The sequence below is a fragment of the Nomia melanderi genome, chromosome 4 (assembly GCF_051020985.1).
Source record: "Nomia melanderi isolate GNS246 chromosome 4, iyNomMela1, whole genome shotgun sequence".
NCBI lineage: Eukaryota > Metazoa > Arthropoda > Insecta > Hymenoptera > Halictidae > Nomia > Nomia melanderi.
Genome location: NC_135002.1, coordinates 11,855,410 through 11,875,552, shown reverse-complemented (window position 1 = coordinate 11,875,552; position 20,143 = coordinate 11,855,410). Strand labels below are relative to the sequence as shown.

Sequence of the window (20,143 nt, the reverse complement as noted above, 5' to 3'; positions counted from 1 at the left end):
AATTTGTTTAGTCATAATTACTTGTCGATTCTACATTATATTATATATACATTTATTTTACTTAATAGAGTAAGATTCTGTTTATCGTAGAAGATACGTTTAAAAGAAATAAAACGCTAAATAAAACAATGTTAAACGGAGCAGTGTTAAGCGTGATCTTACTATAATTAAAATGTTTTATATAATAATATATGTAATATACTATAATATTAGAATTATAATGTACGGAATTTTTTAATTTAAAAAAATTATTCAGTATTCTTGTATAAAAAGTCTACTATATTTATCTTTTCTCCGCATATAGGAACACAAACGTGTAGTAAACATGTAATAAACACAACCAAAAGTGATATATAAACAAATGCAATGTAAGTATATGTAAGTACAAAATGCAATACCAAATGTTTTATTCGCTTAACATTTGTGTACTAGATAATTAAATACTAATTGTTTACTTTATGTATAAATAATACAAATTATATGTCGATGAAAAAAACATAGTTAAATAAAATATTAAATGTCCGAATATGAAATATCCTCTTTTTGATAATATGCAGCGCCTCTAAGAATCAGGGATATCTTTGTTAGATTTTCTCCACGTAAAGAAAACACGTTTGAGATGCAGTATATATAGATCTTATCAGAGTTACACTTGGGAATGCAATGAAATAAAATAGTAATATAAGTTACTATAAAAATTTATTTAATATTCCATTTTAATCTTAATATCTGTACTGATGTACAATTATAATCCGTGATTACAGATGAGAAATTCTTCAGTTTAATAAAATAATGCAAAAAGAAAGCAGTTAAAGTTAAACGAGTAAAATATTTAAACATTACTTAGCAGGCACTAAGTTTGTTTTAATTAATTGTACTTGTATTGCTACATTACTCATGTTCTTCGTCCACTAGTCTAAAAGAGAATAAGAGAGTAGTTAGTATTTATCACAAAAGATAATAGAAAACGTTGAAAATATTCTTGAAATATACCGTTGTTTTTTTATTAGTTCTTCTTCGTCTTGGGTGTCTTTAAAGTCAAATAAAGTTTTACGCAGCTAAAAAAATATAATTATATAATAAGATGGCAATGCATAACATTTTTAGTAATTAAGATAACTTACATTCTTCAGATCTCTATTTTGACAAAGTTCTGGGTTACAACTGCAGTTAACACATAATTCTTTATTCTTGCGACATGAACAAACTCGAGTTGCACACTTTGTTTTACAGCGACATTTTATTTCTCCGTCTGATGATCGTTTGAAATTAGATAATTGCTCAGAGGATGTATTTTTTGTTGTGTTCTAAAAATGGATCAAGTAAATTTAAAATAACATTCCCAATGATAAACAATATTTAGTACTCCCCTTCTATAGCCGCGCCACTTAGAACTACATGATGATTTAGAGACAAATAAGAAGATTACGAGATAGTTTTTTTATGACAGCTCAATTTTATTCATTTTTTACTTGCTATCATTATTTCGCTTTCTTGTCATTGATCAAGTAAAAACAAAGCCCGCTAGTTATCCATTCATTCACATATCACAATTATATAATGCAAATGAGTTAAGAAATGTCCAAAAGCAAAATTTCTTGAAACTAAAGAAGTCAAGTTTTCACTCTTTAAAATTCTGTTCCTTCTACGAGAATTAATTAACTAGATGATGTATTGAATTATATCTTAACATGTAAAAGTAGAGGCTAATAACTTTGTATTTTATTTGGGGGCTATAGATACGAGTTGTTCAACAAAACAATAATAATTCTCAATTAATCGCATATCATAAGAATATGATGTGCTAACGACATATCCAGATTCAAGTCCTACTTATCTATTTATTCTCATCAATTTTTCATGATTTTCTTTCCATCGATGTTATTGAAGCGAACTATTAACTAATAAAATTTACCATATTTCTATCTATAAACAACCTATTAAAAGCGGAAACTATATTTGTGGATAAAACGTACTAAACAAAGTTGTTGGTACAAGTCGCGATTATACAAAGGGAATACCATATTTAATAGCGTTCGATAACACAAATGAAATACCAAAAGTTTTTGTATCCGATTGTACAGTGGTGTTTGTGTCCAATCTGGATCTCTTTCAACATCATCTTCAATGTTACTATCATCTGACTCAGGATATATATTTTCATCAATTTCTTCTGTAATTGTCGTTTGTCTTTTATTTTTTTGTTTTGTTTTGTTTATTTCATTTCTATTTTTCACCTCAGTTAAAACCTGCAAAATCAAACAGAAATTTATAAAATGTGTATTACATGTATCATCAATGAAATTAAAAATCTGTATTAACTGATTGTTCTAGGTGTTGGCACTTTTCTTTATAAAGCTGTAATTCTTGTTTCAATTTTAAATTCTCTTTCTCTTCAGATTCCGAAATGTGGTTTATAGCTTTATTTAATTCAAGCTGCCTTGAAACACGTCTTTCCTTCTCTTTTTGTTTGTATTCTTCCATCTTTGTTTGCAACGTTTCATACTTTTCCTACGTTCATAGAAATATCATATAATATTATATATAGTATCATATACAAAAAAATGTCATATATAGTATCATATAACAAACCAGAAGATTATTGTACTCAGACTCCTTTGCACAATGTTCTTTTCTACTCTCTGCAGTTTGCTTAAATAACATTTTAAGTGCAAGTTTTGCTTCCTCCATTGTGTGGATTTTTTGCAACCTTGTATTTGTTCTATTCTCTATACAAATTTATTTTTAGTGAACTTGTTAAATTTAAATTGAACATTTTATGTAAAAAACATTCACCTTGATCTGATTCAACAATTTTTTGTTGAAGATCAGTAATTTGTGTATTACGTAAGTCTAGGAATTCAGTAAGCTCAGACATCTTCTGTTCGTCTGGATCACTACTATTGCGAAACTGTTTCAATGTAGCTGCCAGCGATGCTCTATCTTGCATTAATCTTTCAAGAGAATATTCTGCATCTACAGTGCTCACCAATATTTGTATTTCTTGAGTTAGCCAATTTTTTATTTTCTCTACATTGTTATTTAGCTTTTCCTTCTTCATTGCTGCTGCTTTCTTTTGCAGATCGAGTGCGTCCTAAAAGAGGGAATAAATCATTCATTCAAAGGATTACGTAAATTTTTCGTTTAAACGCGTACCTTTAATCTCTTATTAACGGCAAAAGCTTCTTCCATTTTTCTTTTGAATACTGTCTCTTGTTTACTGTGCCACATTTTCAAACGTGTCACTTCATTGACTTGTTTTTTATTCTGACTTTTCAATCTGTTCAGTTCTTTCTCCTTACATTCCTTCCACTTTGAAAACCTCTCGGATTCGTTACGCATTTGTCTAATTAACTTTACTCTAGTCTGTTTCAATGATTTCATTTCATTCGACAGCTGTTTTATTTGTTGATCCTGCTTTTCTTTCATTTTGACTATTCTATCTTGCTCTGTGACCTTGCGCTTTAATTCTGATATTTTTTTCTCTAATTCTTGGACTTTTATACGTCGAGATTTTGCTAATCTACAAGCATTAAGGATAAATTAATATAATGATTGGATAACTGAAAATCGTAAAATAATTCAATTTCTTACTTTGAACTAGCGTTGTTTGTCTGAACATTTTGTAGTGCTTGCACAAGTTCTTCCTTTTCTGTTTGAAGCGTTTTTATCTCTTGTTCCATATCATGTATTTCTTTAGAATAATCAATTAATTGAGAAGAATTCTTTAAGAGTTGACACATAAGACCTTCCTTAATGGCGAGTTCTTTATTAATATCTTGTACTTTGTCATTCCTTTTTACTTGAAGTAAAGTATGCTCTTCTTGTTTTTCATCGATATCGTCAAAACTATCGTGATTTTCAGAGTTTATTTTATCTATAGACGTCTGTTCCTCATCATCCACATTCATTGTAAATGTATTTGAATAAAAAGGTGTTATTTCACAGTTTATAAGCTTTTCTGATGTCTTTTTCTGATCTTTCTCTATATCTGTTTAAGAAAAATACTTTTTACTAATTACAATTATTTAAATAATAATAATAATTATTATAATAATGGTGTCAATGATGACGACGACGACAGTGATGATGATAATGATAAATTGATGAAAAGAGTTACTTACCAAGAATTTTTAAGTATAAAGCTTCTATTTTTGCACGATGTTCAATGTGTGAATCGGGATTTTTATCAAAGTTATCCAAAATCTCTTTACAGTCTTCTAATATCTTCAACATGTCAGCTTGAATCTTTTCCCTACTTTGTTCAGCCAATTCTGCTCTTTCATGCATAACTACAATCTCAATTAAATTTTCATTTAGTTTTTCAGTTAAGTCTCTGATCTTCTGTTGTAAGAACTGATTCTTCTCTTTGAGTTCTGTATGTTCTAGTGGATCAGAAATTCTAATTTCTTGATCAACTAAAGCAAGCTTTAACTCTTGTATTATTTTATTTAATCTGTTTATTTCTAAAAGTTGTGGATCTTGATTTATTACAGGTTTGTTCTTTATTTTACGTGCTCTATCTGCATATCTTAATGTACTGAGAGTTTCATCCAGATTATAATCTGCTGGACTCACACATGCTATCATGAGTGTCATTGAATTACCACCTAAGGAATCTTGCAACAATCTTGTGAGCTTGCTATCCCGATAACCAACATAGGAAGCAGAAGAACCTCCTTCTCCTAATTGAGATATAACATTTCCTAATGCTAACAAGCCCTTATTTATGTTAACACCTTCTTTGAATCTTTCTCCTGTTGCTTGTGTTTTTTTACTTCGTTCAGATCCAGCTAGATCTACTAGATGAAATTTAGCTGTTGTTGCTGTATGAGGATCATCTTGTTTTTGTTGATGTACACATATCGTAAATATAGCATGACTACGGCTACTTTGGGCATTCATAGCTGTGGCACCAGTTACACGACCTATTGATCCCTGAGTTAAGCACTGTAATGCTTCTGCTGCATTTACAACTTCTTTTTCAACAACTCCAGACACTTTAATATTTTTACCATCATCTCTAATATCAACGATAGATTGATTACGTTGTTTATCTGCCAAAAGATCATATAATTGTTCTTGGTAAAGTTCCATAAATGAGACTGCAACTTTAAAACTCCAATCCTTTTTCAAATGAATTATATTAAATATATCATGCAATGCTCTTGGTATTACACCTGTATCTCCTGTTTCAACATAATTTGTGCCCATTGAATGGGTTTTACCACTTCCTGTTTGGCCGTAAGCTAATATAGTTACGTTATACCCTATAATACAACATAAAATTATTTTACATAATTTTATATGTTTGTGTATATTTATAATTATTAACACATTGTATGTGGACTACTTTGCTCATTACAGCTTATATTAATTACATTCACCTCATTTATTTCTTATTCAAAATATTTTTAACAGCTTTGATTACAAGTGAAAATACTTTCAACCATATATAAAAGGAATCAACTTTTACTTTTATCATAAAATGTTAATGAAATAAACACAAACATATATTTAATACTATTTGATCTTATAAGAAAAACCTACTATTCATACAATATATTCCTACATACAATGCATTAGTACATGTTTATACTTTTACCTTCAAAAATATTTCCTACCATCCCTTTGATAGCTGTCTCATAAAATTCTTCTTGAGCTATATCAGGGGGAAAGACATAATTAAATGTGAATGCTTTATCTGTATTACGTACAATTATTTGTGGTTCACCAGGAACAACTTCTAAGCATGTTTGACAGCCTTTTTCTATTTCAGTTTTTACTAATGGACGGATACGTACAGCAACACGAACTGTATCATCAGTCATCTATAAACATTACGTTTCACTTAAAATTCATAAATTTGTGTATATGTAAAATGAACTATATAATCATTATGAGCAAAGAAATAATTTTTTATATATAATTGAAATTTATTATCGATATCTTAAAAAAAAGGATGAAGTTATTAATTCATAAATGATAAAACTATTATATTTATATACATAGTAAACTATATATTATGAAAGTAATGGTATTACTTACATTTGATTTGTTTAGTATAAAATAATATTTACACTACTAGTGCTTTCCTATGGAAAATTAAAACAAGAATAAATAACTTTTAAAACTATTTCCTGATATAACAGAGTAAACTTGTAATAACGGTTTGAAATGCATTTAAAACTGCTTGATGTGTGGGACACATGTACATGTTTCCCCCACCTCAAAGTGAATACGATTTCCTTCCTGACATTGCCACAGCAGAGATAACTATAGAAATGAAACTCCACTGATTTTCAAGAATTAATTTTCATAACATATTTACTATTAAGAGATCACTTGGTGACTAGGCTGAGGAATGGGGGTTGATTGATCAGTTCTCATTTCATTTACAATGTTAATTTATTATTTATCGATATAGTTATGTGTAACCAATCAAAACTATAAGCAAAATACGCAACAAATACCCCTCTTGCCCTTATGCCAAAGGTGTTAAATCGGTGCCACGAGTACTCTAGTGACACTCCCCTCACGAAAAGTTATTCCACCATACTTATTTTTACCAGTGAATTGAACACTCATAGAATTGCTACATACCAGTCTCGGGCAGCTACTAAAGTAGAGGTAGAGGGGGAATAAAGTTACTAGCGTGAGGAGAGCAGATAACTGGTAAATAACTACCTAGATAAGTTAGACACCTCTGTTATGTAGTATAGACTTGAAACCAGCTTGCTCTTCTTATAATTCAAGCTTTATGATTGAAGCTTAGTTGATCATATTCAAATGAAATATTTATCAGTTATTTGTGTATAACAATCTTGTTACAAAAAGTTTATTCTAATTTACAACTGTATATTTCTAATATTATTTAAATTTTCTTATATTTTAGTAAAAAATTGTTAGTAGAACATGTGGAATTAAAAAAAATTTCTGTCATATACAAACATATAAAAGTGTTTTAATATTATTTCTTTGTACTTAAAATTATTATTGAATATTGTGGAATTATTAGTTTGTTTTTAATTTAAGGATGTCTTCTGTTTGTGCTGTGTATATATTACTCTTTTTTCTTTGCATTGGGACAATTGATACAAGCATTTTAAGTAAGCTTTATTACATTATTTTTTAATTATTGCGTAAATACAATATAAACATTTTATTTTTTTCTGTAGATCCTAGTGACGTAACATTTATTGTGTTGAGTCAAAAAGAGGGTTATCATGCAGCACATGCCGATGTTTTAAAGAAAAGTATTATTGAACAGGCTAACACTCTTGATAAGGTATGTATTTGTACCTTTATGTATATACAGCAATTTATACAATTAGTTTATTGAGAATTATGATTTCTTTATTTAATTAGGATCCTCCTCAAATAATTTTGTCCCATGAGTTGAACATTAATGGATCGTGGACAATAATACCACTATTGGAACATACCCATCCAACTTCGAAGTGGTTTTTCTTTTGTTTGGAAAATACAGTAATCAGATTAATTAAACTATTAAATACTTTGTCTAAGTATAAAGAGAATAAGGTATGTTTCTCTATAAAAAGAAATATGCTATTTGCGTGAAAAATTAATATTATTTTATTAATTTTTCATTTTAGAAATTATGGATCGGTCATGCATTATATGATCACGAACCAACAATCATACATCATTTTGCAGAGCATAATATAAAATTTAAATATCCGCATATAGCTTCAGGTTTTGCTATAACATCAGCTTTGATGAATAGGTACTCCTTACAAAATTAGTTTCCATAGTTTGCAAGTTTCTAATTACATACATTTGCTGCAATAATGTACATGAAATACATTTCTCTTTTTTAGTTTAGTACAAAAAATCATTACAGGAGATAAACCTAAAGATGACTTTTCAATTGATGTATCATACGAATTTGCATTATTTGTTTTAAATGTTGATAAAGGAATACGATTAACACATGCATCTGAAATATGTATTGTATCTAGTCCTGACTGTGCCACTTATCCAAGATTTTTTCATCCATGTGTAAGTTAATATTTTTTTATCCATTAATGTAGTTAATGTATATTTATATTAGTTATGACACTTTATGATACATTGATATTTTAAATAAAGGATTCATCTGTATCTACTGAGAACGCATATTTTGCTGTAAAAACATGCACCAAGTATCACATTGATAGAATTCCTGTAGTCAAGAGGACATGGGCAAAACATGTTAAAAATATTGGTTACTATAGCGATGGAGCTGGTATGATCAATTACACAATATATGTAATTAACCTTTTCGTTACAGCTTTACTCGCGAATATGCTATCACGGTACGAGGCAATCTTAATATGGAGACACTTGTTTTACCGCGACCTAACTAACTTTACGAACATAATTTTAATAACTATTGGCTTATTGTAATTTATTAATCCCTTATTCTAGTTGTGATACATATAATTATAAAATATAATACAATAATATTTAATACATGAAAGAAGGCGTCAGGCGTTGGGTAATTAAAATCACTGTTAGTACATAGTGAGCCTCAGGCACCGGGTAACTGTAGTCACTGCTAGTAACAAAAAGGTTAAACAATACTATGTGTATATCGATTATTGTTTAAGTAATATACCTTTCTTCAGTGTAGATAAAAATTTACCAGAGGCTTTTATTGTGCCAAATACTACACATGGACACTGTGCTAAGACTTATAATATTTTAGTACAAGCAAACAAGATACTACAGAAAAATAATTTAAATTGGTTAATAATCTGTGATGATGATACAATGTTTAGGTAAGCTACTTCTTTTGTGCGTACACATATTTCTGTTAATATTAACATAACATAACTTATGTTACATTAGCATAGCGCGTTTGATGCGTTTGTTAACATGCTATAACCCCAATACTCCTCTTGCAATTGGAGAAAGATATGGTTTCCGTGTATGGGACCGTTCTCATGGATATGAGTATTTAACAGGCGGTGCTGGACTTGTTTTATCTAAACCCTTAGTTCATGAAATGGTACAGGCAGGCAGATGTGATTGTCCATCCGCCACAACTCCAGATGACATGTACCTGTTTGGTATATGTTTAACACGAATTGGAGTACAACCTGTTCATTCACAACTGTTTCATCAAGTATGCAATATGTATTAGTAAATAACACAATCATTGTAATTTTCATTGTTATCCATTTGTGTTTACAGCTTCATACATTAATTAAGGAATACATTTATTTCAGGCACGTCCATCCGATTACGCAACTTCCTATCTTGCGTCTCAGGAACCTGTATCTTTTCACAAGTTTTGGATGATTGAACCACAAGTAGTTTATAATGAATGGTTTGCCGAAGCAGATAAGTCTTTAATTACAATGAAGAGACACACCGAACTATAATATCAGTATGTATAAAATATTTTATTACCATCTAATAGTAGTGTATTACATCTTTTTTATACTTTCTCTTATTTTTACTCGATACATTCTTTCTTTTCTTCCTCGCCCCTAATAATCTATATATTCTACTTCGTTACTCTTTTTTGTTCTGTTTCTCAATACTTTTTTACACGTTTGTTCACAATATACTATGGAAGTGTATTAGCTATAGAAGTAAAGGAAAATCATACAAACTTCGAAAAAAAATTGTTATATGTTTTATATTAATATTATAAAAATTTCATGTTTCACGTTTTTAAATAAATAGGACTTTGTATAGCTCTATATAGATTTCATATTTTGTATGAATATCACGTAAAACGTCTTTATTGTCCTATATATATATATATATATATCTTTGTGTATGTATAATAATATAAAAAAATATAATAAACGAAGTTAGTTATGTATATATATATATCACAATTTAGATCGTGTTATTTCTTTCCACCATGTAGGTCGATCAAAATTTTCTTTCTTCTCAAACATCCATTCTTTAATATGTTTGTATACCTGTGATTAAAACAACATTATAAAAAAGAAGCAAATTACGAAAGAAAAAGATAGGTATCTTCTAATACCTCGCCATCTGCCATTCCTAATGGTGAATTTATAATAAAATCTGGTGGTGCTAGAACATCGACTAGAGCTACAGCATCATTAACTAATTCTTTACATAACATTATGATGCCACTTCGTAAAAAGTTTTCCATATTACTCATAGGCGTTGCGTAACCACCAGCATAAAAATCTCCCAATTTTTTTTCTAGAGTAACAGCTCCATAAAGTGAACACAACTTTGTTAATACATTACGTTCTTCAGGTCTCCATATAGGATTCTGTATGCGTTCTATAAAGTATTTCATTAAGGCATGCTACAGAAAAACATATAATTAATATTAATATAAGGAAATACTTTTAACATCAAACATAAATTATTACCTGTCCATATAACAGCGACAATGTCTGTGCAAAAAATACTTGTATATTATTTCTAGTTTCGAAATCATCATAGCCATTGTTTTTTAAATATTTTGTTTTCTCATAAGTTCTTTTCAAGTAGTAACAAATTAACCATTGAAAAGATAAGAGTAAGTCTGCAAGTGGTAAACCATAAGTTATCTAAACAGAGACACCTCTACAAATATTCCATAAAATTATTTTTATACTTTCTATTTTTATTGTATCCTCAATTGTCGAATGACAAAACTTTTGCATTAAAATATTGTTGGCATCTTTTATGAAATGTGCTGTTCCAAGAGGAGAATTAATGGACTTTCCATTAAGCATATTCGACCATTGGTTCAATAACCAATTACTAGCTTGTTGAATTAATACATTATTCTCCCCTTCATAGGTACAATTCGCGTCATTTTCGGCTCTTAAGTCGCCCAAACGTGACACTATTAATAAATAAAACTTAAGTAAAACAAACAAAATATATTTTTTACATAGACCTGGTTCACGATTTACATACTTTTTAGGTACCCATGTCCTCCACAGGATTCTCTGCAGTCTTGAATGATATCTCGGCTAGTCCATGAACAGAGTGGTTTGGCTGCAGAGGATAATGCGTGAATCTCCATACCTTCGTGATCAATATTATCGTCATTTTTTGCATTTGATAGTTTAAGTTGAAATTCAGACATCTGAGTCACAAATGCAGAGGAAAAGACTTTTATTGCGTATATTGATGCCAAGTGGGGGAACAGTCGCCATTGCTACGCATTTACGATAAGTTTTAATTACACTATATATATTGCGAAATATTATTATATTTCTTTAACGAATTTTTATTCCGTCAATCTAAATACCTGTGCTTGATATTCTATAACTGGCCATTCCTCTGATTCCGACGGTCCAAATTGTTTCCTTACAGCACAATATCGAACCGCAATCACCATTGCTAAGGATGCTATGTTTACAGTTATAGATGTGATCGTGGCACGACCCGATGACAATGCACCCAACGACGCACCTGTGTATATTCTGATGAAGACTTTCTCTCTAAAACTGTAATGTGAGCGAACCGCTTACCAAATCTTTTGCTCTCATTTTTTACTTTCGTTTTGTATGTTCCATCCTCTGTAACGCTTGCTGTTCGATTCAACAAACACTGCCGAGCAACTCGGTAATTATCGAACATCACAAACCCATTGTCCAGTCCATTTAGTGCAATCTTTTCACCCATGTCACCAACAATCACACCCGGTAGAGGAAGATGAGTATTTGGGTCCCTTATAGGTACAATAAATGTATGGAGACCATGATTCGATCTATCAGGTGTAATTAACTGAGCAAATATAATAGCATGTGTCGCAGTCTTTCCTAAAAGTACACGTTTTTTTATTCATGATTTGCTAGAAAGCATTATCTGGTTTCTTTCTGCTGTTCACCTAAACCACCAGCCCAACACTTTGCAGCCTCAAAGTCAGGAGTATGTATGATGAAGCTTTTTGATTGCACATCATATGTTGCTGTAGTTCTAATTCCCTTTGCATTTGTCCCATGAGATATTTCTGTTAGTGCAAAACAGCTTGCATACTGTTAAAAATGATATTTTTAATACGAATTCAACTACCACTTATGAAATATATGTATATATCAAATATATTCTTAAACAGACACATCATTTAATAATTATTCGGAATTATGGTCATCTCATTAATTTCAATGAACTTGAAACGTGTTGGGGCATGATTTTGAACAGCTTCTCCATATATATGTTACATACAAATTGTTCAAAGTGATATTCTCGACAATATATTTTAAAATCGTTTAAATTTGCGAGGAGGTGAAACTTCTAAATAATTGTTAAAGTTTTTTTGTGAATATCTAAAAAATTAAGGCCGAGTGATGGTAACATGTACAAGGAAAAGTTGTTTAGAATGGCAATCTTGACAACATATTTCAAGGCCATTAAAATCGCTGAGATGAACATGATTCCGAATAATTACCTACCGTTTTTTTTTACCTATTTGATAATCTGGAATCTGGTGAATCACAGTGTAACAAGAATTCTTATTATAAATTCAACAATATGTACAGTTACTGATGTTGATAAGGATGTATAGAAGAAATGCAAGAAGGAAGTATGATAAAATAATGTATATCTACCTCAAAATACATTGAAATGCATTTGCTTATAAATTCCAAGCAAAATGTTTTCTATGAAATTTACTTTTTATGTGATTACAAAGGCTCCAGAATGTAATTCCTAGGTTAAGTAAAATGTAAAACACTTCTTACTAAAGTTATATCTATTATATGCTTACTTGACCTTCTTGAAGCTTTTCTGCAATTTCAGAATGATCTTTTGTACCTAAAGTAAGAATTGCAACAGGTACCATGCCCTGCATTACACCCATTTTTATGGGAATTGAGGCATCATACTGAAAGATCACATTGAACCAGTCTCTATGGTTCACTGGATTCTGTAGAAAAATGGAATATTAATTATGTAGTTGTTGCTTTCTCTCCTTTCTGTATTATTAACAGACGCAAGCAATACAATATTTACCGCAATATCATTATCGATTAATGCTTTAATACGAGCGTTACAAATTCTTCGTTCCTCATCCAATGTTGGAGAGATAAGTCTTTGAAACACAGGCGTTTTTCGTATGAAGTTCCATACGGTATTCTAAAAGATAATATAAATTATGTTTTACTTAATTCTTAAGTGATACAGCCGGTTTTTTACACGACTGACGTGTCATACATTAATATTAATGTATAGGTAGTAAATTATACACCAAAAAATGTATATAAATTAAGATCGTAAGCGGTCTGATAGACAGATTGTCGCACTTAAGGATTAAGTATCAAATTATAAAATAATCAGATTGGCTTTTTTTTACCTGAAAGTTTATATAATCCTCTCCTTCCAAATTTAATTTTAATAGTTTCCAGTCGAATGTTGCACGTTTTCTGTAAGAGTCCAATGGTCCTTTCGGTAGATCAGCAATCATTTTCTTTATTTTTGTCAATTTCATGAGTCTGGGTACCTATGCGTTCAATAAATGATTCCTAAGTGATGCAAGCTAAACTGCGCTGCACGATTGATAACACTACCGTTGAGCCTTTATTTATTATTACTTTATACGAGTATTAATAGAATAGATTTTAGATAAGATGGTTCACCTTGTCGGGTGACGACTGGACTTTGTTAACATGAATGACAAGTAATTCATTAAAGATTCATTATAAGAACGTTCTACATTTATTACATTTTAATCAGTTCTGACAATGAACGCCTAATGCAACAATGTTGGTACCGTGACTTGCTATTTCGATGTGTGAACAATGTAGTCACATTTGAAAAATATTAATTCAGTATGATATCAGTACTCCTTTATTGTAAGCTATTGAAATTAATGTGCAGTAGAAATTAATGTTATTAATTTAATTACGTTAATAAAATTTCTTTATTAATTTTTTAGATAACGTTAGATATACTGTGTGGACGCCGTCGCCGATTTTCATAACGTTAATATATGATGTAGAAATTGGTGTTACGAATGACTTTTTTCTTCGACAAAAAATGTCTGCGCTGTTTTAGTTTCAGAGATAAAAATATTCGCTATTACTACATTGAATTCTATTTATGTACATGAGCATGCTATGCAACGGTTGCATGATTAGTCACACGTTTATCGGTTTAATGATAACTTACATCGAGTACCCCTTGATTTTCTCGGATTTCACACAGGTACTCTCCTCTATCAAAGTTTCAATTAATTGTCTTGGCTTCGTACGTTATTTCATACATATAGAAATTAATTTTACTAATGTAGTAAAGATTCGTATAAATGGGCCTTGTTTTTCACAGGGTAGGGATGCAGGAACTCTGTCATTCCTCACTTACGTTTTACTTTATAATTCCTAAAAATCTTATATCAACTCATAAAGCCCATTTAATCTTAAATTGTAAAAAATAACGGTAATTATTTAGTTTGGGGTGTTCCCCATCGATTTCGATGATTTTTAGGTATATTGTCGGGAACGTAATTCTAAGCAACTTTTTCCTATATAAAGAAGTGTCGTTATTTTAAACACTATACCAACACCAAAATGTTTATTACCGTCTGATTATTTATAAGTTCATAAAACTAACGTATCTTGTAAAAATGGTTGCTTTGGATAACTTTCTTTTTTGACAAAAATAATAGTAATCGGTATTGGTATTGGTATTAGTTGGGGTAGTTTTTTTAGGGAGGTACTCTTTTACTTTATAATTGTTAACAGTCCTTTTAAACTACCCAAACCAAAATCAATACCAATTGCTATTATTCTTATCACAGGAAAAAGTTGATGAAAATATCGATTTTTACAATATACACCGATTTTGCGAAAATTGGCCTTATCGTCATGGTTTCTGTTTCAATCAGTTTATCTTTTATATCTAGGAATTCTCGTTTACTACAATGTGTTCATAGAAGCGGCAGATAAGCAGTCACTTTATGCCAATGGTCACGCTAGTTCAGAGGTACTGTAAGTGTCCCACGTTAGCCAGGTCGACCTGTCAAAAGTCAAGAGGGGCAAGGGGATTCGACCGCACGCTCCACCTGAGTTCGCGGCTCATCCAATAACTAGGACGTGTCGAAACCGAGCCCCCATGACGATCAAGCCGAGCGCTGTGAGTGGATGTCTCCCCTTGCCCCTCTTCACTTTTATGCCATAGGCCGATTTGGCTAACGTGGGACCTCTACAGTACACGTATAAATACAGTTTAATGTAATAGTACCAAAACATTTTTTGCGATCATCTCAGAATCTAAGAAACAGCGGCATTTAAAAAAGAAAATATACATTAATATAGGAATATAATAATATATATAGAAAAATATTGTTTAGAATTATATTCCCGACAACATATCTAAAAATCATCGAAATCGACGGGGAACACCCCAAACTAAATAATTACCAAAATAACTTACAAAGGTCTTAAACTCTTTTAATTTTTTTAAAGGATTTTCTAGGATGTTGAAATTTGAAATTTAGTATCTTTCCCTTTCCTACAATTATTCCAAATTTCGTTGCTTTATGTCAGTTGAGCCATACCGTACTACAATTCTAATTTTTATTACGTAAGTGAAACTCGTTTCTGTATGTACGAAACAAGGTGCGAAACTACTACGATTGACTGAAATTAGTGGAACTTTTGTCGAGGGGAGTACGTGAAACCCGAGAAAATTGCTGGTTCTGCTTGTGTCGTTTTACAGATACGCCCCCATGCTTGTGGCAGTCTAAAAAAAAACACGCTGATGTATATAGAATTTAATGTAGTGGTAGTGGATTATTTCGGAAACTAAGACCGAGCGGAAGTTACGTGTATAAGAAAAAATTGCTTAAAATCACGTCCTTTGCAACATATCCAAAAATCATTGAAATTGGCGAGGAAAACGCTACACTAAATAATTACCGAAAAAGTTGTTCAAAATGTGCATTTCTAGAATTATCAATTATATGAAAATTAGGGTTATAGCGAGAATTCTGTAATATTATCAACAAAACGTATTCTTAATTTATGGGGGAAGACTACTCCGATAGATAAAAAAAGTTGATTTTTTGGTTTTAATTTTCTTGCAGTATCAAGTAGTATGTAGAACATTTTGGTAAAAGGATTTTTCAAAATTTAAATATCTAGAGAAGTTACAGCAATCTATATGAACGAGCGACGACTAAAGAGCCCTGCAACAAAATCTGATAAAAATCGGAAAAAGATTCAAAAATTATTATAAAAAAAAATACAAAATAGCTACAGATAATTTTCTTGAGCCACAAGAGCTGTTAATACTTCGAATTTTTCGCGATTTTTTCGAAACCATGTTTTTCGTACCGACGGATGTGAGATTTTCGAAACTTTAGGTCCGACTGTCTTCCAGTTTGCAGAAACTATTCTATATACAATACTTTACAACGCAGGATATGCTATTTTCTATATGATATCTATTCAATTTTTTATAAACATTTTGAAATAAACATATGTTTTGACACTTATAAGTCTTGCTATTTCTATTTATAAATTCATACAAATTTTTGTCGTCGGATGTTTCAGTTGTTTGTTCTCATGTCCATCAATAGATGTATTTTGAAACGAGATCTCGAAGCTAGCAAATAATTCCGCCATTTTGTAACATTTTAGTTAAAAAAAATATATAAATATAAAGCTGAAGATCACATTTGTATCTAGAAAATATTAGATTTTTTCTTTTAATAGTTATCAACAAAAAAATTTCCAAAGTTTACCTATTTTTACACATCTCAGGCTGATCTATGCCCTTAACTCATTATCGTTAATTGATATTTCCATTATTGAACACATTACTCATTTAACTTAATTTTCCTTGCAAATGAGATCTCTAAATATTCAATTCCAACGCTGTTCAATCGATTCGGAATTGGCATGCTGGTTACTTTAATTGAAAACTTGTTAGAATCTAAGAGCCATGTTCTTCATTTTGCTCCTCCAAATCACCCTTGCAGTTGGCAGAAAGTAATAATTGTATACATTTTGTATACATCAATATTATGTACCAATCGTGCAATGATGCATTTCCAAAATACAATTGCCAATAATATTACAAATGCATGGAAATATAAACAAATTCGAATTGATTAGTTAGAAGATGTTATTAATAAAATTTTTTATTTGTATTAAAAAACTTGTTATAAAAATATTAGAAAAATTTCATTATGTAAGAAGGTATATAAATTTTATTAACAAAGAAAATATAGTTTAGAATCATCATTGTACTTTCTGTAGAAGTTCTGATCACAAAAAAGTTCAACAAAGAGTTGAAACTTTTTTGAACCAAGCAACTTGTTTCTTTATAATTTTTTTCTATATACAATCAAATTTTCCAAAAAATTCTGTAGTGGATTTTATAAAGACTACGAATGTGAGAAAAGTGATGAGAATCTGAAATTGCTTGTTAAGAAGATTGTTGGCGAAATTATCGAGCAAGAGAATTGTATTGTATTTGTTACTGATTCTGTCTATCGGACATTTGCGGATATCGTGCACGTTCAGAGTTCACCAACTTCAAAATATGAGGTAAAATAATATTTATTTATTTTTAGTGAAATTTTATATTTATAAATCTAATACCACAGATTGCGTTACGTGATAAGGAACAGTTTTCCCGACCAAGGAAACAAATTCAAAGGATGTTAGTCGATAGTAAGGCAATTGGTTGCAATGTATACGTAATCCTGATCGCTAACGGTCTTTTAACATCTAAATTTCTACAATATGCAGAAAAGTGAGTAAATAATGTTGATATTGAATCCAACATTTCATAAAAACGTTAATAATATTATAAGATAATTAATTAAAAACATTGGTTTGTTTTATTAAGAAGTTCCAATAATAACACTTTTCATGTTGAATTTATTCTGCTTTTCTCCTTTTTAGTGAACGTCTAATTAACACTCGGGGACTATTTTTGCTTTTATATGATCATCGTTTATTTCAACCAAACTTACACTACCTTTGGAATAGAATAATCAATGTACTTTTCATACGTCAATACAATGCATACAGACACCGGTCTGGAGAAAAAGTATTCAAGAAAAGAATTGATCTCTACTCTGTTTACTTTCCTTCTCAAGGCAAAAGAATTACTTTTACTAAATATATAGATACTTGGTATCATAATAAATTGCGTTATAGCATAAATCATTTCATAAAAAAGACTTCGAATCTACGAAAGAAACATCTAAGGTTAGTATAGATGAGAACAGGCATAATTTTATTATGTTGTAAGATCAAATAATGCTGTCTTCATTTGAATTTTAGAGTTGCTGTTTTCGAACATATTCCATCAGTAACAGAAAAATCAAGAGCTTATTACAACAAGACATCAAATAATAATTCAGAGGCTTTGGGAATAGAATTTGAAGTATGTAGTATTAGAAAAATGATTTGCTGATTTATAATTATATGAATGTTATATTTCAGTTAATACAGATTATATCGAAAGCTATGAATTTCAAACCAAAGTATTATATGCCAAAGAATATAGCATTTGAGAGGTGGGGAACAAGAGGAGGTAATCAAACATACACAGGTCTTACAAATGAAGCCATGCAAGGAAAAGCTGCATTTTATTTGGGTGATTTACATTATACATTGCATCATTTAAAATATTTTGATTTAACTATTCCATATAATACAGAGTGCCTCACTTTTCTAACGCCAGAATCTTTGACAGAAAATTCATGGATGCTTTTAATACTTCCATTTAAGTAAGTGCAAATAGAAAAAGATAAACAGGATATAGAAAATATTTTCGTTTCAAATTTTAGGCTTTACACTTGGATTGCATTACTTTTTACTTTAGTCTTGGGAGGTATTGCATTTCATTTCTTATCATTGTCCTACAAGAAATATATAAGTTTGTACAAGAATAAAATGCATATTCAGACTACATTTATGGAGAAGGAAATAAAGAGTTTGTATTTGTTTACTGAAATACAAAACAGTATATTATATACATATGGCATGTTGCTTCAAGTTTCATTACCTAACTTGCCAAATCCATGGGCTGTGCGAGTATTTATTGGATGGTGGTGGGTTTATAGCATACTAGTTGCAGTTGCTTATCGAGGTAGCATGACTGCAACTCTTGCAAATCCAGTTGCCAGGTAAATATTAATGTTTTTTCAAAATTTAATATACTTGATAGATATTATATAATTGATATCGCAACTTGAACACAGAGTTACTATTGATACATTAGGACAATTGGCTAAAAGTTCTATACAAGCTGGTGGGTGGAATAAAGAAGATAAAGATTTTTTTTTAATATCATCAGACTTTAATAGTCAAAAGATTGGTAAGAAATTTCAATTAATTGTAAATGAAAAAGAAGCTATTGAAAAGGTAGCAAACGGATCTTTCTGTTACTATGAAAATTATTACTTTCTTCGCAATGCACGCGTCAAAAAACAAATACATGAAAAACAACAAAGAGATAATGGAACCACAAGAAATGAGTTATTAAAGCATAATTTGCATATTATGGAAGAATGTGTTGTAAATATGCCCATAGCACTTGGTATGGAGAAGAATTCACCATTAAAACCACATGTTGATGCTTTGGTACATTTTATTTTTAACATGAAATATCCATAGTATTTTATAAAAAATATTAACAGTAATATTTGTAGATAAGACGTATAATAGAAATAGGATTAGTTGAAAAGTGGTTGAGCGATGTTATGGAATGGTCGAAAATTATGGAGATACGACAAGAAACTGAATCTGAAAAGGCATTGGTTAATCTTCACAAATTACAAGGTGCTTTTATTGCTATTGTGACTGGTTATTTGTTAGCTTTCCTGATATTAGTAGGAGAAATTTTACATTGGAGATATATCGTGTTGAAGGATCCAAAATTTGACAAGTACCACTTAGATACTTTTTATAATATATCTAATATTACTAAAATATAAGTTAACGATTTTATTATGTAAATTATTGCATTAAAATGTAAAAGAAAGAAGTAATAACTTATTATTTACCGCGCATCTGTTACATGTACGTACCTCTGTAACACATGCATGTTTAAATGACGTTTGGTTACAGGTTGTAAATATAATGTGTGTATCCAGTAGTTAATATAATATAGTTAATACATTACGAATATGTATATAAGTATGTAAGAATTAATAAATTGTATAGAATATAATAAAAAAAATTACATACCG

General features: G+C 30.2%; 4 protein-coding genes across 11 annotated transcripts; 2 read left to right on the top strand and 2 right to left on the bottom strand.

The window, feature by feature from the left end:
- Positions 1 to 9: 9 nt before the first annotated feature.
- On the top strand, positions 10 to 11,061 carry LOC116425412 (beta-1,3-glucosyltransferase). 3 transcript variants are annotated; one of them, XM_031973067.2, is made up of 12 exons: positions 10 to 222; positions 305 to 368; positions 7,036 to 7,109; positions 7,179 to 7,288; positions 7,369 to 7,542; positions 7,617 to 7,747; positions 7,842 to 8,022; positions 8,113 to 8,248; positions 8,636 to 8,783; positions 8,854 to 9,130; positions 9,234 to 9,394; positions 10,913 to 11,061. In XM_031973067.2, coding segments are annotated over exons 2-11 (1,389 nt in total). In that variant the 5' UTR covers positions 10 to 222; positions 305 to 366; the 3' UTR covers positions 9,390 to 9,394; positions 10,913 to 11,061. The 3 variants fall into 3 exon arrangements, with proteins under 3 accessions (XP_031828927.1, XP_076222725.1, XP_031828929.1); XM_076366610.1 differs by lacking the exons at positions 10 to 222; positions 305 to 368 and adding an exon at positions 6,657 to 6,675; XM_031973069.2 differs by lacking the exons at positions 10 to 222; positions 305 to 368 and adding an exon at positions 6,702 to 6,904.
- Klp3A (kinesin-like protein 3A) lies at positions 683 to 6,463 on the bottom strand. Of its 3 annotated transcripts, none has more exons than XM_076366608.1 (12): positions 6,049 to 6,463; positions 5,606 to 5,831; positions 4,125 to 5,270; positions 3,595 to 3,991; positions 3,157 to 3,523; positions 2,797 to 3,094; positions 2,593 to 2,729; positions 2,323 to 2,511; positions 2,058 to 2,249; positions 1,125 to 1,307; positions 994 to 1,058; positions 683 to 916 (listed from the first exon to the last, which is right to left on the bottom strand). In XM_076366608.1, the coding sequence occupies exons 2-12, from the start codon at positions 5,829 to 5,831 to the stop codon at positions 892 to 894; spliced, it is 3,225 nt and encodes a 1,074-aa protein (XP_076222723.1). In that variant the 5' UTR covers positions 6,049 to 6,463; the 3' UTR covers positions 683 to 891. The 3 variants fall into 3 exon arrangements, with proteins under 3 accessions (XP_076222723.1, XP_031828912.1, XP_031828913.1); XM_031973052.2 differs by lacking the exon at positions 6,049 to 6,463 and having other exon boundaries at positions 5,606 to 5,662; positions 5,718 to 5,827; XM_031973053.2 differs by lacking the exon at positions 6,049 to 6,463 and having other exon boundaries at positions 4,125 to 5,057; positions 5,718 to 5,793.
- LOC116425411 (Acyl-CoA oxidase 3) lies at positions 9,392 to 13,429 on the bottom strand. The gene is made up of 11 exons (XM_031973061.2): positions 13,289 to 13,429; positions 12,949 to 13,071; positions 12,704 to 12,862; positions 11,825 to 11,972; positions 11,466 to 11,756; positions 11,243 to 11,406; positions 10,906 to 11,149; positions 10,598 to 10,831; positions 10,371 to 10,525; positions 10,010 to 10,303; positions 9,392 to 9,941 (listed from the first exon to the last, which is right to left on the bottom strand). The coding sequence occupies exons 1-11, from the start codon at positions 13,421 to 13,423 to the stop codon at positions 9,849 to 9,851; spliced, it is 2,040 nt and encodes a 679-aa protein (XP_031828921.2). The 5' UTR covers positions 13,424 to 13,429; the 3' UTR covers positions 9,392 to 9,848.
- A 2,242-nt stretch (positions 13,430 to 15,671) lies between these two features.
- Positions 15,672 to 20,142, top strand: Ir68a (Ionotropic receptor 68a). Of its 4 annotated transcripts, none has more exons than XR_004234680.2 (10): positions 15,672 to 16,925; positions 17,309 to 17,486; positions 17,546 to 17,694; positions 17,847 to 18,155; positions 18,231 to 18,333; positions 18,393 to 18,679; positions 18,740 to 19,078; positions 19,154 to 19,269; positions 19,406 to 19,535; positions 19,604 to 19,746. XR_004234680.2 is itself a non-coding variant. In XM_031973058.2 (10 exons), the coding sequence occupies exons 1-10, from the start codon at positions 16,879 to 16,881 to the stop codon at positions 19,886 to 19,888; spliced, it is 1,980 nt and encodes a 659-aa protein (XP_031828918.2). In that variant the 5' UTR covers positions 15,672 to 16,878; the 3' UTR covers positions 19,889 to 20,142. The 4 variants fall into 4 exon arrangements, 3 of the variants coding, with proteins under 3 accessions (XP_031828918.2, XP_031828916.2, XP_031828920.1); XM_031973058.2 differs by having other exon boundaries at positions 18,393 to 18,546; positions 18,646 to 18,679; positions 19,154 to 19,535; positions 19,604 to 20,142; XM_031973056.2 differs by having other exon boundaries at positions 19,154 to 19,535; positions 19,604 to 20,142.
- The last annotated feature ends 1 nt before the right edge of the window (position 20,143 follows it).